At 44.2% G+C, this 17,271-nt stretch overlaps 1 protein-coding gene across 2 annotated transcripts in view; it reads right to left on the reverse strand.

Moving 5' to 3' along the window:
• map4k3a (mitogen-activated protein kinase kinase kinase kinase 3a) overlaps positions 1-17,271 on the reverse strand; it is a 205,930-nt gene that overhangs the window by 178,597 nt on the left and 10,062 nt on the right. For both annotated transcript variants that reach the window (XM_084441509.1, XM_084441508.1), the window contains exon 2: positions 14,469-14,526. In XM_084441509.1, coding sequence (XP_084297635.1) covers positions 14,469-14,526 — 58 coding nt within the window. The remainder of the gene's footprint in view (positions 1-14,468; positions 14,527-17,271) is intronic.

Consider the following 17,271-nt stretch of genomic DNA (forward strand, 5'->3'; position numbering starts at 1 on the left):
CATGGCTAGTTGCTATCGTAATCAGGACTGGCATCTATCAATCAAACTATTGAATTCAGCCCAACACCTGCGGCAGACAGGCAAAACTTTGAAATGGAATGGAGCGGTCAAAGCCGTGGCTGGAACTCGCTAACGTAAGTAGCAAACCCCTCCCCCACAATCCATTAGCCCACTGGCTGTGAAACACATCCATCCAGTTACTGTGAATATGAACAGGTAACAGTAGGAGGGGTGTTGCAATAGCTTAATCGAGGTTCATTGCTGGCAAGTGGTAGGCTAGTGTAGCAAGTCGATGGAAAAGTCTAGCTGCAAGCTAGGTAATATCGGCAAACATATATCAACCGACCAGTTATCAAAACTAAATACCATCAAACAGGTTATGCTAGCTTGTTTCCAAATAAATGTCAAGCTTGTTTGATTTCACTGCCTACATGGGCAGCCTACCAGTCGCAATTGACAGTCAAGCGGTTGCATTTCTTCTAAGACAGTCAGTCTTATCGAAATAATTATGTAATATTTCAAAAGTCAAAAACCAATCATATCAGGAAAAATATAGGCCCTATTTTTTCACAATGAAACAACTGTTGCAGCAGTCCTGCAGCCATTTTTGAAGCGAGTTACCTAGTAGAATGAGAGAAACAGCAGTAGCCTAGCCTAGTCAGTTTGCTCCAGCTGCAGTGGTTGGAGGGGGGCTACCAACGCATGGTACATTTATTTGATTCAAGGCACACCCAAACACAGCAGCACAAGTGGCACAACCGTTAGTACAGCAGACTTGTAACTGCGTTATACCTACGTTGCAACACTCATGACCTACATTTCCCATCACCTCAGGCTCGTCTTCCAAGTCATTGGCCGTGTCCGAAATGCATACCACCTGCTACTTGCTATATAGTAGGCACTATATAGTAGGCATACTACATACTATATAGTACCTACTGTTCCACAAAACGCGTGTAGTATGCGAGAAAATACAGCATGCTACTCGAGTAATCCAGCGGAAGTGACGGGGTGCGATACTGTTTACTCCCGCGAAGCTGTGGTACAATTATCCGGTGTTTTCTGTGATCATTTTGTGTATTATCCACAAAAATGTTGCCTTTTCCTGGCATGGGATGTGCGGCTACTGCTGCCGCCAGGAGAAGTCGTGTTAACGCTGCAAGGAGAAGAGCCGTCATGAGATCTTCTCGACATGCTTGTAGTTGAGGTGAATATTGAACGTTAGCTTGCTAGCTACGCTAGTTAGCTAGGTTAGTTGATAGCCCCGCATGTGCTGGCTTGGGCTAGCTATACTGTTACATTTGTACCAGGGATGTTATATTAAATAGATTCTGAGAGGAGGCAGGTAAGCAAAACAATAAAACTCAACTCATTTTAAAGAGGTGGGTAAACTGAGTTTACCTGGGTTTACTCATCACTACACGCCTGCTTTGTAATGTTACATTTTAGCTCTACAGATAATGACATCTATCTATTATCATATTGTAAAGACAAGTATATGCCATACGCACAAATGAGTTAAAGTTTGCCCTAATAATATTCCCCCTGTAGGCTCACATGGAAGACAGAGGTCCTCACCAAGTCAACCTCCACATCCCTGCTGAGGACCTATTTTGACGGCGCGGACACAAGGAGGGACTTCAGATTGTCAAAATCGACACAGAGGAACCTTGGTGATGGTCAGGGAGGATGGGGCAAGACCATGGAGGTGCTAATAATAGCAATAACAATAATAATAATAATTAATTGCATTTTGAGCTTTTCTCAGTACTCACCCTTTACAATGGTCTTGTCATTCACACACAGGTGCTAGTCTTTGGAGGTAACATTACATCAGTCATTTAGCAGACACTTTTGTCTAACATTACCTTAGTCATTTATTTAGCCGACACTTTTGTGTGTCTGCTAAGCGACTTACAGTAGGCCTAATTGCATTTAACCATTTAAAGGTTGAAGACCTTGATGGTGGCCATGGTCCTGCTGCTGCAGATCATCCCAACCCTGGAGATGGCCTCAGAAAGTCTCGCAGTGGCAGCATCAGCACCAGCACAAGCTGCCTGGATCCCAGCTCTTGGTGAGCACGACTACCCCCATCCTGCCATAAGTACAGTAGTCAGTCTATCAGTTCATGAGTGTGCTTTGCCTTGTTCCTTATAGACAGCCTTGAGGCTTTAAACACCGATCAGTTGGTTATAGGCAGCCTTGAGGCATTTGTTTAAATGTATTTGTATTTAAATGTATGTGTAACACTACATAGTAATCAGTTCTTTAAGTTTTTTGGGGGGAGACAACAGATCAACATTCTCATCGCATCTCCTGTCAGTACCTTTTGCAAGGAAAGCTAATGATCTGACCAAATATAAACAAGTCAAAAGTATATTTGAATACCATTGTGTAATAAAAAATATCCAAGAAATGTTTATGGTTGTTTTTCTTCCATTATACATGTAAAGGTTACTTCTTGATGTATTAACATTTCAACAAAGTGTAATATCTACACATCAGACACATTGTCTTGATATGTCTACATGTCATGTACAGTAACTTTGAAGGTCTTAACACAACACGCAGAGCGCTTTGGACATGTAACTCCCTTATCAAGTAGTCGTTAGTCAGACACATTAAACAGTGATGCTTTCATAACCGTCTCTTTTGTCTCAATTGTTTAAACAACTTCAAGTAACGTTAGGCTCGGTGGCTTAGGTTAGCCATTTAACAACTCATCACAATTTCGACATTTCTTATACATTTCTTAAGCAATCATGGTCATATTACATGGAAATGTTGCTCTGTTTGTCTTGATTCTAGCTATAATAACATTTAAGCTATGACATTAATACGTTTTGAGCAAGAGCCGTCTGAACACCTGTAACGTTAGAAGCCTATTAACGTTAGCTGGGCTAGCTAGCTAACGTAACGTCCACCACAGAGATCAATGCAAGCAGCTAGCGAGCATGACGTTCTTTTTCGAAATGTCATTTCTACCCCACCTATATACACAAAACTGCATTTGTAGCTCTGTGTCGTTATAACTAAGATATCTGTCAGAAAAAACACTTTTTTCATCGACAAATGAAGTCAATACTTACATTTGAAAGTTCCCGCTGCGGTCCCGGTGACTTGTAGATCCACTATATAGTAGGCGAAATACAGTATGCACAGTTTTGATGTAGCATGCTGCATCTCGCCTACTATATAGCAGGTAGTATGCATTTCGGACACGGCCATTGTCAGTGTCTGACGACGTTGATCAGAGGAGGAGGAGGGGACAGGGACAGCGAAAGTAGTAATCACAGATCAGCTGCATTCCTTCGAAGATCCCAGTACGTTCATGTTTAGCAGCCTTGCAATTTCATTTTCTCTGCATATTGTTAGGCTTGTTATAAAAAAGATGCTGATCATGCCGTTTGATTTAACTCAGACAGAGTTGCAATAATTTTGTGAACTTTTTATACCGGACATAGCCATGGTTGATGAACATGATAGCCTATAGCCTATTACAATAACCAGCGTGCGAATTGCTGGGGGGGATGATTTCCCCCCCTCTGGTTTTGATATCCCCCCCTCTGATCATTCATTTTTATCGGCGGTGGGGATAAGTTTTTATCCCTGCTTCTGGTCAGACTGAATATAGCTACAATTTCCTGTGCCCGAAAATAGATGGCACATTTTAGAAAAACTACACTAGCTATTTCAAAAATATGATTTAGAACAGATAGTTCTAACCACGCGTTTGATTGTCGTGGCAACTGTCAACCAAGCGCCTACTCTAACTAGCAAGAATTAGAAATGAAACGGGGTCAACAAAGCATTTTGTCATATGTTGCTGTGAGGATTTTGGAGGCTGCCCAAAACACCAGAGGTCCGTCACCAAAGCAGATTCTGCTAGTGCTAAACATCAGTAAGTGACAGGATGAATATTTTATTATAATACAATTATTGTGGTGGGTGATAGCGGCCAATCGTCAGCATGTATTGCTTTTGTTTTGCTACAAATCGCACCCTGGCAATAACCATCAAACACGATTGGTCAATTACATAGCCTACAGTGTATCTATAGACCCTTACCAACCCCAGTGACCGAATCGCGTTTACTTTATGCTTATACGCTTTAGGCTACAATCTGAATTGGACAATAACACACAGATGATAGCCAAGACATTGTGGATAAAGTCGATTATTAGCTATATGAACGATTGCGAACTGACTCATTTCAATAGATTGCATCTACAAATCCACCTCTCGTTTCTACACTTCAAAACTATATTTCCTAGTCAAAATTGATTCCCACAGATTTATGAAAGCAAATGTTTTGTTTTATTAGCAGCTAAATCTGAGGCGCGATCAAGGATGTTTTTACAGCGGGTGTAGATGACTAATGTTAGCTGTAAACAGCACTGACAGGCTATAATGTTTAGCTACATTTCAATCGATCACGTCTACAAACCATGTCTCGTTTCTAGACTTCTTTAGAAGTGACAGCAAACCAGGCCAGGTCCAGCCTGGCTTATGTGTGTGGCTGGCTTGTTTCTGTTCTGGACTGGTAGGATGGAAGCTAGTCATGCCACTGAAATAGCTGTGAATTGAAATGACATGAAATAATGTCTGATAAATTAAGATAGGTCTTGTCGCCTGGACACATCAGTTCCAATGCTTCCAATGTTAATCCAGGACAATAAGAGCAGGATAGCCAGTCAGCTCATGAGCTCACAACAACTAGCAACAGCTTCTATAACATTAATGGTAGCGGTCAGTGGCTAAAGCAGTTACACTGATGTAGAGGTCTTCACGGGTAGGTAAATCTGAGAGAAACCGAACCGGACCAGAGACCTGTATGGGTCCGGGTCCACATTTCCACACTTTTATTATGGTCAATTGGGTTCGGGTGGATCCGATTCTATTACCTCGGGTCCCGGGTCTGTTTATCATTATGTATAATACCCGAGAGAAACGCATGACGCGAATTCAGTGAGACCCCGGGCGCGACACGAGTGGAGACACGGCAGCCACCACCAGTAGCCTACCTTGTGAAAAATAAGCTGAAAGAAAATGAATATAAAGAGATCAAACCTAGTGGCAGCTTTGTGTAGCATTATTTATTTACGGCCGTTTAATTTCCATGCTGCCACATCACAGCCTGACAAAACAGCGATTGATCCTGTCAAGAATGAGAGGATAAATCGCAATTCCATCCAACTGTGATGCAACAGCATGCAAGCCAACAGCCGTGACAGCCTAAGCGATCAATGCTACTGCTACTACTGCCTGTCGGATCCGTAAAATACCCGATCCGACTCGTGTCTCGGGTCTCTGTCCTACTCCTGCTCTTGGACAAAATCGGGTCCGGTATACATCCATCCATCCATCCATCTTCATCCGCTTATCCGGGGTCGGGTCGCGGAGGCAGCAGTTCCAGCAGGGGGCCCCAGACCTCCCTCTCCCTGGCAGCATCAACCAGCTCTACCTGGGGAATCTTTATCTGCTCCCAGGCCAGTGCGGAGATGTAATCTTGCCACCTAGTCCTGGGTCTACCCCGCGGCCTCCTCCCAGCTGGACACGCCTGGAACACCTCCCTAGGCAGGTGCCCAGGAGGCATCCTCACTAGATGCCCGAACCACCTCAACTGGCTCCTTTCGACGCAAACGAGCAGCGGCTCTACTCCGAGTCTCTCCCGGATGACTGAACTTCTCACCCGATCTCTCAGGGAAACCCCAGCCACCCTCCGGAGAAAACTCATTTCGGCCGCTTGTATCCGTGATCTCGTTCTTTCGGTCATGACCCATCCTTCATGACCATAGGTGAGGGTGGGGATGAAAATAGACCGGTAGATCGAGAGCTTTGCCTTTTGGCTCAGCTCTCTTTTCGTCACAACAGTGCGGTAAAGCGACTGCAGAACCGCACCAGCTGCTCCGATTCTCCGGCCAAGCTCGCTCTCCATGGTTCCCTCACTCGTGAACAAGACCCCCAGATACTTGAACTCGTTCACTTGGGGTAAGGACTCATTTCCTACTCAGAGCAGACAGACCACCGGTTTCCTGCTGAGAACCATGGCCTCAGACTTAGAAGTGCTGATTCTCATCCCAGCCGCTTCACACTCAGTTGCGAACCTATCCAGAGAGTGTTGGAGGTCGCAGGCAGATGATGCCATCAGGACCACATCATCTGCAAATAGCAGTGACGTGATCCCCAGCTCACAAAACTGCAACCACACCTCTATGAGGGGTGGAAGTAACAAAAATGAATTAATAAATATGTGGTCGATTAAAATGCAATCGAATTAAATGTGTGAATGATTAAAATGCAATCAAATTCAATTATTAATTAAATTAATAATTAAATGATTTATTAAATTAATTGTTAAACTGCACTTTTATCATTAGAGTGCACTTTTATCATTAAAAGTGTGGTTTTATCATTAGAGTGTGCTTTTATCATTAAACTGCACTTTTATCATTAGCGTGTGCTTTTATCATTAGAGTGTGCTTTTATCATTAGAGTGCGCGTTTATCATTACAGTGTGCTTGCACTTTTGTCATTAGACTGTGCTTTTGCCCTTTCCCAACACACACCACTCTAACGATAAAGCCTTTATCATTAGACTGGCGTGTGTTGCATGTGTCAATCAACTGACCACGCCCACAGGTGTACATCCAGGCTATCCCTGTCGATTGGACATGTCTGGTCTCGACCAGACAGGCGATTCTAGGGGGTGGCCCAGGTGCCACCCCTGTGATTTTGTCTGTATTTGTGTCATTTCTAATGAATGAGTCAGTGTCATAACTTAATTAAAATTGATTGAAAATATAGTCTGAGGGACTGATCTTTAATCCCCTAAATAGTTGAGCCTCCTACACACCCCTTAACAAAATGTACAAAATGGTTTAGTCCACCACAGAAGCTCACGGACACTGCTTTCTGCAGGAGCAGGCAGTTAGCTAACTTTACTAGAAGGTATTTGAACTTGGCTCACATATTCTTTTACTCCCCCTCAGAAAGATGTTTTTTTGAGTGTGTCAGTAGTTAAAACGTTTAAACAAAGTTATTTTCTTTGTAACACGATTTAATGAAAGCTAGCTAGTGTCATCATCGTCTCTCCACTTGCTTGTAAATCTAAAGTCAGCTAGCTAGCGCTATGATAGCTAGCTAGCTAGCTGAAATGCACATTAGCCTTCATGAAAAACATGTTACAAAAAACGAAAGTTTTTCTGATTGCTAGGCTAAATTTAAGGTAATCTGCTGTCCTGTCATGGGAGTGGGACTAGAATTGAACTCGCATGATACTCCATTTTGTCATCAGATTGATAGTAGTAGCTGCTACTCACACTCGAAGGTGGGTGGAGGGGATGAATTGGCTGTTTTTTTATCCAAAATTGGTCATTTGTTTGATGCTCTTTGTCACCTTTTTCATCCCAGATGAGTTATCATCCCTGAAATGTGTTATAAAGTGATGTCGGTCATGCAACTATAGTAGGACTCCACTTATCCGAACCCAACGGGACCGAAGGTCGTTCGTATCTCTGAAAACTTCTGTTAAAATGCATCAAAATGCAGCTCTCGCGCAGCAGACTCGTTTGCGTTTTGCGCTCGACATTAGAGTAACAAATAAATGAAACGTGACAGTAGGCTACAGCCTACAGGCAACATGTAGGTCTACATACAGTTCTGTTTTTATTCACAGTAGGGTGAGGTACTGTAATGAAAATCCCACCAGTAACCAGATAGCAGGCAAAAAAAAAAAAAAAACATTTTTTAAGCCTGTCCGGTAGACCGGGAGGTTCGGATCTCTGAAGTTCAGATGAGTGGGGTCCTACTGTATTTACAGTATGAAAATAAATCAGAGCATTCAAATGTAAGACAGCAGCCAGAGCAGCCAGCACTGTTTGTAATGATGAAAAGGATGACAGACAGAGCCAGCTTGGATGTGTAGCCGGAGTCTCCAGCCTTACACATGGGTAGGCAAAATCCTGCTAGTTCCAGACTTCCCATTGGTAAACATATTTAATTACCTTGATCATGTCAATGAGATTGTGGTTAGTTTAATTTCAGACAATGAACAAGCAAATTAACATTTGCTTTTCGATGGAGATTGGTTTATGGTGTCATTCGGGCTTGTTCTGCAGCAGCGCCAGGTTCTGCAAAATCTGGTTCCCGTGGTCCCGAAGACGAGGGGATGTTACCGACAACAGTGCTGGCAATGGTGACTCTTAACATGCAGGCTGTGCACATCACTGTATGTAGCCTAAAACCTACAGGAAGTGGCAGGGAGCAATGCAAGTTTTGTAAATAAAACTGCATTTTGGCACTCTTGATCTTTTTCAATTAACTGCTGTCTAGTGTAAGACGTATTCAGCTGCTGCAGTATTGTTGTTCATAAACTGGCTGAATGACGTGTGATCTGATGATTTTTTTTCTGAATGTAGCCTAAATATGGAGGTACCATGTTAAAATAATAAATTATGGACAGTGGACACTTGATTACATTTGTTTGGTGTCATGATTTTGACATTTCAATCACAAAACATGACAAATATGGACCATTCCTGTGATGTGTGTGCTGAGGAGGCTGGGGAACCAGTGTGAGTACAAATTATGGTAGGCGCTTATGCAGTAAAGTTTATTAAAATCGTTTTAATTATTGTGATTCCTGTAGTGGGTGGAAATATACAGTTTGTAAAAAGAAAAAAATCTTTAGGCCACTATAGCCAGTATGACTTGTGCTTTGGGAACGTGTGTTTTGCTTCTTCACATGCACGCATGCAGAAAAAAACAACTGAATTGCCACTCCGGCATATCTCTGTGCCCCCCCCCCCCCCCAGTCAAAAAGGTCTAGAATCGCCACTGTCTGATGGTATTGGGGTGTACTCCAAGGCACTCAGCTATTCCAAAGGCGAAATAGCCGCAATTGACAAACCACTCCAACGTTTCCTGAGAAATGTTTAAACATGGTCTCCCTACTAAACCACGTCTGTCTACATGTACGTCAAAGGGAAAAACTGGCTTCAGTTAGCTGTAACGTTAGAAGTTCGCTTGTAGCATCAGCTACTAGCTTGACCACCCTTGGATTTATTTAAACTCCGCTAGCTTGTGCATTAACAAGAAAACATTTGAGCCATTCCAAGTTGAAAAGGAGGACGTCATCGCTTGGGCCGCTGATAGCAAGATCTCGACAGACTCTAAATTTATTTACAATAAAACCCTGCACATCAGAGGCTGCCTGCGCCATTTTTTGAAAACTGTGGTCATGCGCATGACATTTTTCATCAAAAGACATGTCCAATCGACAAGGATAGCCTGGATGTACGACTGTGGGCGTGGTCAGGTGATTGACACATAAAACACACACCAGTCTAATGATAAAGGCTTTATCGTTAGAGTGGTGTGTGTTGGGAAAGGGCAAAAGCGCAGTCTAATGATAAAAGTGAAAGCACACTGTTATGATAAACGCACAATCTAATGATAAAAGCACACGCTAATGATAAAAGTGCAGTTTACTGATAAAAGCACACTAATGATGAAAGCACACTTTTAATGATAAAAGCGCACTCAAATGATAAAAGTGCAGTTTAACGATTAATTTAATGAATAATTGAATGATTAATTTAATGAATAATTGAATTTGATTGCATTTTAATCATTCACACATTTAATTCGATTGCATTTTAATCGATCACACATTTAATTAAATTGCATTTTAATCGACAACATATTTATTTATTAATTTTTGTTACTTCCACCCCTCATACACCTCCGCGCGGCTACGCCTCGATATCCTGTCCATGAAAATCACAAACAGGATTGGTGACAAAGCGCAGCCCTGACGGAGGCCAAACCCCACCGGAAAGGAAGACGACTTACTGCCGAGGACACGGACACAGCTCTTGCTCTGGGTGTACAGGGATTGGATGGCCCTAAGTAGGGATCCCCTCACCCCATACTCCCGTATAACCCTCCACAAGACCTCTCGAGGGACCCGGTCGTAAGCCTTCTCCAAGTCCACAAAACACATGTAGACAGGTTGGGCAAACTCCCAAGCCCCCTCCAAGATCCTTGCGAGAGTGAAGAGCTGGTCGGTGGTTCCACGACCAGGACGAAATCCACATTGTTCCTCTTCGATCTGAGGTTCGACTATCGGCCGGACCCTCCTTTCCAGCACCTTGGAGTACACTTTCCCTGGGAGGCTGAGTAATGTGATGCCTCTATAATTGGCACACATCCTCTGGTCACCTTTTTTAAATATTGGGACCACCACCCCAGTCTGCCACTCCTTTGGCACTGACCCAGACTTCCATGCAATGTTAAAGAGGCGTGTCACCCAAGACTTTCTGGACGGATCTCATCAGTTCCTGGGGCTTTGCCACTGTGGAGTTGTTTGACTACCTCAGTGACCTCCTCCAGTGAAATTGACGATGACCCCCCATCATCTTCCGGCTCTGCCTCGATCGTAGAGGGTAGATAAGTCGGGTTCAGGAGTTCCTCAAAGTGCTCCTTCCAACGCTCAACAACCTCCTCAGTTGAGGTCAGCAGTGTCCCTTCCTTGCTGTATACAGCTTGGATGGTTCCCCGCTTTCCCTTCCTGAGGTGTCTGATGGTCTTCCAGAAACACTTAGGTGCCGACCGAAAGTCCTTCTCCATGGTTTCTCCGAACTCCTCCCACACCCGCTGCTTTGCCTTGGTCACGGCCGAAGCCACAGCCCTCCGGGCCAGCCGATACCCTGTAACTGCTTCTGGAGTCCCCCGGGCTAACATATCCCGGAAGGCCTCCTTCTTCAGTCGGACGGCTTCCCTGACCACCGCTGTCCACCACGGTGTCCTAGGGTTACCGCCTCTTGAGGTACCTATGGCCCTCAGGCCGCAGCTCCCAGTCGCAGCTTCAGCAATGGAGGCTTTGAACACCGACCACTCATGCTTGATGTCCCCAACCTCCACAGGGATGCCAGAGAAGCTCCGCCGGAGGTGGCAATTGAAATCTCTCCAGACAGGCTCTTCCTCCAGACGTTCCCAGTTCACCCTCACTACACGCTTGGGTTTTCCAGGTCTGGTCAGAGGTTTCCCCCGCCATCGAAACCAGCTCACCACCAGATGGTGATCAGTGGACAGCTCTGCCCCTCTCTTTACCCGTGTCCAAAACACATGGCCTCAGATCGGCTGATACGATAACAAAATCTATCATCGATCTTCGGCCTAAGGTGTTCTGATTCCAGGTGTACTGGTGGGCATCCTTGTGTTCGAACATGGTGTTTGTTATGGACAAACTGTGACTAGCACAGAAGTCCAACAACAAAACACCACTCTGGTTCAGATTGTGGTGGCCATGCCTCCCAATCACGCCCCTCCAAGTTTCTCCATCATTGCCCACGTGTCCATTGAAGTCCCCCAATAGGACAGTGGAGTGCCCTGCAGGAGCCCCAAATAGGACTCCACTCAGGGTCTGCAGGAAGGCTGAGTACTCTGAACTGCTGTTCGGTGCATAAGCACAAACCACAGTCAGAGTCCCCCCCCCCCCCCACAGTCCTAAAGCGCAGGGAGGCGACCCTCTCGTCCAACGGGGTGAACTCCAGCACAGAGGCGCTCAGCTGGGGGCTAGCTAGTATAGCCACACCTGCCTTACGCCTCATACCGTGAGCAACTCCGGAGAAGAACAGGATCCAACCCCTATCCAGGAGTTTGGTTCCGGTGCCGGTGCTGTGCGTGGAGGTTAGCCCCACAAGGTGTAATTGGTATCGCTCCACCTCCCTCACAAGCTCCGGCTCCTTCCCAGCGAGGTCACGTTCCATGTCCCCAGAGCCCGCCTCTGCTGCTCGGGTCCGGTCCGTCGGTGCCTACCGCTTTCTCTGCCACCTAGTTGGCAGCGCACTCGACCCCGACAGTTCCTCCCGTGGGTGGTGGGTCCACAGTCCGGTATACTTTTTTTTTTTTTTTTTTAAATGATCGGATTTAGTCGGATCTCGGAACGAATGTCTTGGATCCATCTCGGTTTCGGGTCCACATTTTATACCTAAGAAGACCTCTACACTGATGATAACATAAAGTCATCCCCGCCGGGAACCCCGGTCTCCTGGGTGGGAGTCCAGTGCTCTCACCACTACTCTACTTGTGCAGTGGAGATCGGCGGGTTGATTTTGGTGTCCTTGATTTTGTTGTACTGGGACTACTGTCTCTTTTGGTGCCAACAGAGAAATGCAGGCCAACATTGTCCACAGTAATGGAGGGAGGGAGGGAGTGATAACCGGACGAACGCTACACTAGGTGCGCTGGCTTACAGCCACGCACAAAAAAGCATCAATACATTAATCTCATTCCTCCATCACCACCTAAAGCTGTGCCAGTCAACAGTCAGTCTAATCACTGAAAATGAACCACATGTAGGCGTAGAGCGACTGGTGCATCAGATCCCACACAAAAATGAATTACTATAGGATTTGAAGTGTCCTACTCCTATTGTAATGAGGACTGTCTGTCTATAATGCAGTAGCGTACTGTGGGGTCTTGCAGAGGGTCTTCTCTGACATTGTTATTACTCCCAATGCACCCCTCCCCTCCCCGCCGCCCCGTACACACGCACGCAGATAGAGAGAGAAACTACACACATAGGGGTACCAATAATTTGCAACACTTGGGACAATTTAATTGTTCCTACCAAAACGTAAACAAGATGCAAACTACTATAATTCCACACCAAAACGAAGTCCATCATAAGATTACGACAACTTGTGCTCAAACACCACAACGCCTTTATCAAACTGAAATTAGCCCTGCCAGTGCTAACCATCTCTGGGCTATCACATCGCATTCATAAGCCATCGTTCTGACACCATAATAAGGGGAAGCTTTTGTCAACCACATGCAACAACAGGTCCTTATTTCTCACATAGCAGCACATTCACACACATTGCCAACATGATCAATCTATAAAGCTGGAAAGCAGGACTCAACATTTCACTAGGTTTTGCTAGCCGTTAGCCAGTCGTATTGGCCAAAGTTAGCTTCTTGAAAGTGCCTCACAAATCCCTTGTCTGGCTGTGTTAGGCCTTCCAGCTTGCTGTAGGTCTTGGTCTCTCATTCGGTAATTCCTTTTTTTCGTTTGAAAGCTTCTCAGAGAAAAATGGATTGCTGAATATCCACTTCTTGGCTAGTAACGTTATCAGCTGCGGTCGCTATTCTCGAGGGCTAGCAAACGTAACACAGTTCAACTATAATTCAAAGGCATCACATAACTTACTTCCAAACACACGGGTACTCGTTTATGAACGAAAACATGAACAACGAGATGGATGACAAACTGTACCGGTTAAAGGACAATGCTCGTTTTTGACAACCTGGACCTTATTTACGACATATTATATGACGTTTGACTCACCGAGATCACTTTGGTGTAGTTCGGAGGGATGTAGAAGAAATTTAAAATCCAGCGCGAGCCAGTATATCAGTATAAAACTGTTAGTTTTAACAGTTTCATTATAGCGGAGCAGGTTATATTTGCTTGTATGTGGTATTTATTCTGTTCACAACTTCACGATCGTACAGCCAGGCTACAGAGCTCCAGGAACCCCTATGCCAAGCCGAGCTGCATCACATTGTGGCCAGCCCAGAGTCCTTTTGAACCCAGAAACTTCACACTCCAACCAACATGAACCACAAGAGCCACGCTCCCACCAACATGAACCACAACAACGACGCTCCAACCAACATGAGCCACAAGAACCCCGCTCCAACCAACATGAACCACAGGAACCACGCTCCAAGCAACATGAACCACCTGAACCACGCTCCAACCAACATGAACCACCTGAACCACAATCCAACCAAAAGTAACCACATGAACCACGGTCCAATAAAATCCATACAGCAATACATCGCAATATTTTTTTCTGCGATACTATATCGATTTTCCACAGTACAGTATCAATACAGTACAGTATCACGATACATGGGTCACAATACGATGCGTATCCCATGGCTATGCGATACGATACAATACAGTACATATTGCGATACATTGTGATACTCTTAAAAATTTGCTGAAAACTTTAAAATACTGCTGAAAATCCCCCGCTCTCTATCCCCCACTCCCTGGAGGTGATCCTGAGGGTGAAGAGAATATAGAGATAGGGGATAGAGATAACTGAGGTCTCAATCTTCCTTTCACAGTAGGCCTACAGTATCAGAAGATTATGTTTTTAATAAAGTAGGCAGTATGTTGAAGTAGGCTACATGTTTTTTGTTTTTTTACCGTGGTATCGAATTGGGTATTGAGAATTGTGGAATTTCACTGGTACTGGTATTGATTACTACATTTTTGGTATCGTGACATCCTTAATCGTGACCCATGTATCGTGATACGGATCGTATGGTGACCCATGTATCGTGATACGCATCACATCGTGAGGTCCTTGCCAATACCCAGTCCTTGTCAACACAAACCCAAACTTGAGAACAAAACTACTGAAGACAGTTACTCAAATTCTTACCAGGCTCCAGTTTGATGACCTTGATGGCGGCCAGCTCCCCTGTGGTGACGTTACGAGCCTGAAAAACAAACAGAAGCGGTCTGAGCATCGACCGGCCTCCAGAAAACACAAAGGGAAACAATAGCCATGGATGGCTCCACCAAGTACAACCCTCAAGGGGCACCTTGGGAGCAGGGTCCAGACAAGAACTCGAAATACCCCAGGATAAAATTTCAATCATGACTAAAAGATAGGCGATTTAATTAGCGCTATGTTTCCAGAGTTCAGGTCTTGGAGGACTAACTAAGAGATTGGGTTTGCATTTAAATCTGTCTGGTGAGGAATTGTCTTTGATTGAGGAGTTCCAGTTGCAAAAACTTAACAATAGTGTTGAAAAGACAAGAAAAGCCTGTTAACATGGATGGACAGCTAGCATGCAGTCCTCCAGGACTGGAACCATATGACCTTGACTCAAAACAGGAAGCAAAACTACTTTTAGAGAAGATGAAGTCTGATCTTTGATATGAGGTGCTTCAACGTGGAAACACAGGACAGAAACTGACTACAGAGCCAGGACTATCTTTTGAAGGTGTCTAGATACCTCAGAGAAAGTCACCTGGATAAATAAAGGCCCGAAAAAAAATTGGTATTCCCTCACAAAGGAGCTGGCGTGGACAGTGTGGGAGGGAAACCAGACGCGGGATCAATGAGCTCAAGCTATTTTCTCCACGCTTTTTTTTAATCTTCTTAACCTATCTGACGATGCAGAGAGTCTCGGTGTAACGCGATAAGTCAGGAAAACCATTACCTTTCACCCAAAAAACGACTCCCGTGCAGCAAGCTCTCAGTAAACATTTCACACACAAAGGACATGAAGGAGTCAAACAAGGAACACGTTAAATTCTTATCAGCACCGTCCCCGTCACAAGATACCCCAGTTCCTGTAGGCCGAGGGGACAAGAACAGCAGGTGAGGGTGGAGGGAGCACATAAAAAATCAATGCCATGCTTATATAGCTATACACTCATCGTATTGGTGTATGTCACAGCATAAATGTCACTTCAAGCCTCTTTTCAAGCGATGCAAACAACATATTGCCAACAACACATTGATTTTTCCCACTGGAAGACAGTGAAATTAATAACCCCCCCCCCCCCCGGTCCCTTGTGAGGAAGTGTTAATTAACCCTCTATGGAAATGTAACGCAGCACCTTTCCAATGTCTTGAATGTGCTTTATCAATGCCTCCAAAAGGTAACTAGCACCCACCTCATATGGACAAGCAGTCCACTTTGGGATCAATAGGACAATCAGCCCACCGGTAGAATAACAGTGTCACAGGGTCAATATATCATATCACAGTGAATGAGGAAATCATATCAGTGATTGGTGTATTACGTATAATCATGTTATGAATGCCAACAGCGTTAGCAAGGTACATTCATTTATTTATTTATGTATTTATTTCCACATTCTTTTCCACATTTATTTCCACATTTATTTATTCTTTGTTTGCTCGCTCATTATATGCTAATTAGGGGGCTGTCCATCATGGTGATCCCTTACTCCCATTGGTTAATCAGTATCAGAGTGCATAGATCGACTGTGTATTCCTGCCGTGGATCGGTTGCATAGCAACTACAACGCAACTTGAAGCTGCCGACGAGTTTGCCAATCTTCCGAACTGATGGTAACGTTAAGGTGACGTTATACATTAAAACGCTATAAAATCAATTATTTTAAATAGCCTGCATTTTCATCAGAAAACAATTAAACAGGTGTCTGGCCGTTTTAGCTAGCACTACCTAGCTACGTTTGTTAACGTTAGCTTACGCTAGCCAGCTAGTAGCGTTAGCTAGCTAGCTAGATACGTTTTTAGGTAAGTTATATAACTAGCTTGCCATTTTGGCTTTAATGGTTAATATTAGACTACAGTAGCTTGCTAGTTAATGAGCATGGCCGAAATAGCTAGCCTGAACTATAGACATTCAGTCATGATACATTTGATCCCATTGTATCGCATTGCATCAGTGTCCTCTGTGTTTGTGTATGTGGGAGAATTACATTTGTGTATTGAGGTTAAACTCGTAACCATATCATCAACAACCCCAGTCCTGCTGACACTCTTATATTAACCGGGCCGTGGTGTGGGGTCATAGAAATTGTTTAAAAAGTGTATCGGTTTACAATAGGGCCCTTCGATATTTTCTTGGTGTACATAAATATGCCCCAATTCTATCTGTTGTGGGAGACGCAGGGTGGGTGCCCTGTGAGGTTAGATGGAAAGTTAGTACAGTCATGTTATGGAACAGATTACTAGATATGAATACCAGTAGATTAACTAAAATAATATTTAATTGGGACATACAACAAAAAGGATCTTGGGCAGCAGAAATGTGTGACTTGTTGTGTAGTAATGGTTTTGAATAAGTACTCTATAATTTCGAAAAAAAAATGATATTGGAACAGTAAAGGGGGTTTTGCTTGAAAATGCCAAGCACAAATGGGCAGCAGAGATATGGAGGAAACCAGCTACAAGCTACATACCTATCGTGAGATAAAGTATGATTACTTTTCCGAAAATTTCAATCTGACAAAGAAAAAGAGATACCCCCGGTGCCCAGATCAGAGGAGGTATACTGCCACTCCACATTGAAACAGGAAGGTACGTAGGGCGGGGAGAGGAAGATCGAACTTGCCCATTGTGTGACCTTCAGGTGGTTGAAAATGAATATCATTTTGTTTTTTACTGTCCTTTCTATGGGGAGATATGTGATGGGTTGATTAGTAGCATAAAAACAGAGGTTGAGAAGTAGGCTCTAAGC

This window comes from Borostomias antarcticus (genome assembly GCF_949987555.1).
Source record: "Borostomias antarcticus genome assembly, chromosome: 7".
Classification (NCBI taxonomy): Eukaryota; Metazoa; Chordata; class Actinopteri; order Stomiiformes; family Stomiidae; genus Borostomias; species Borostomias antarcticus.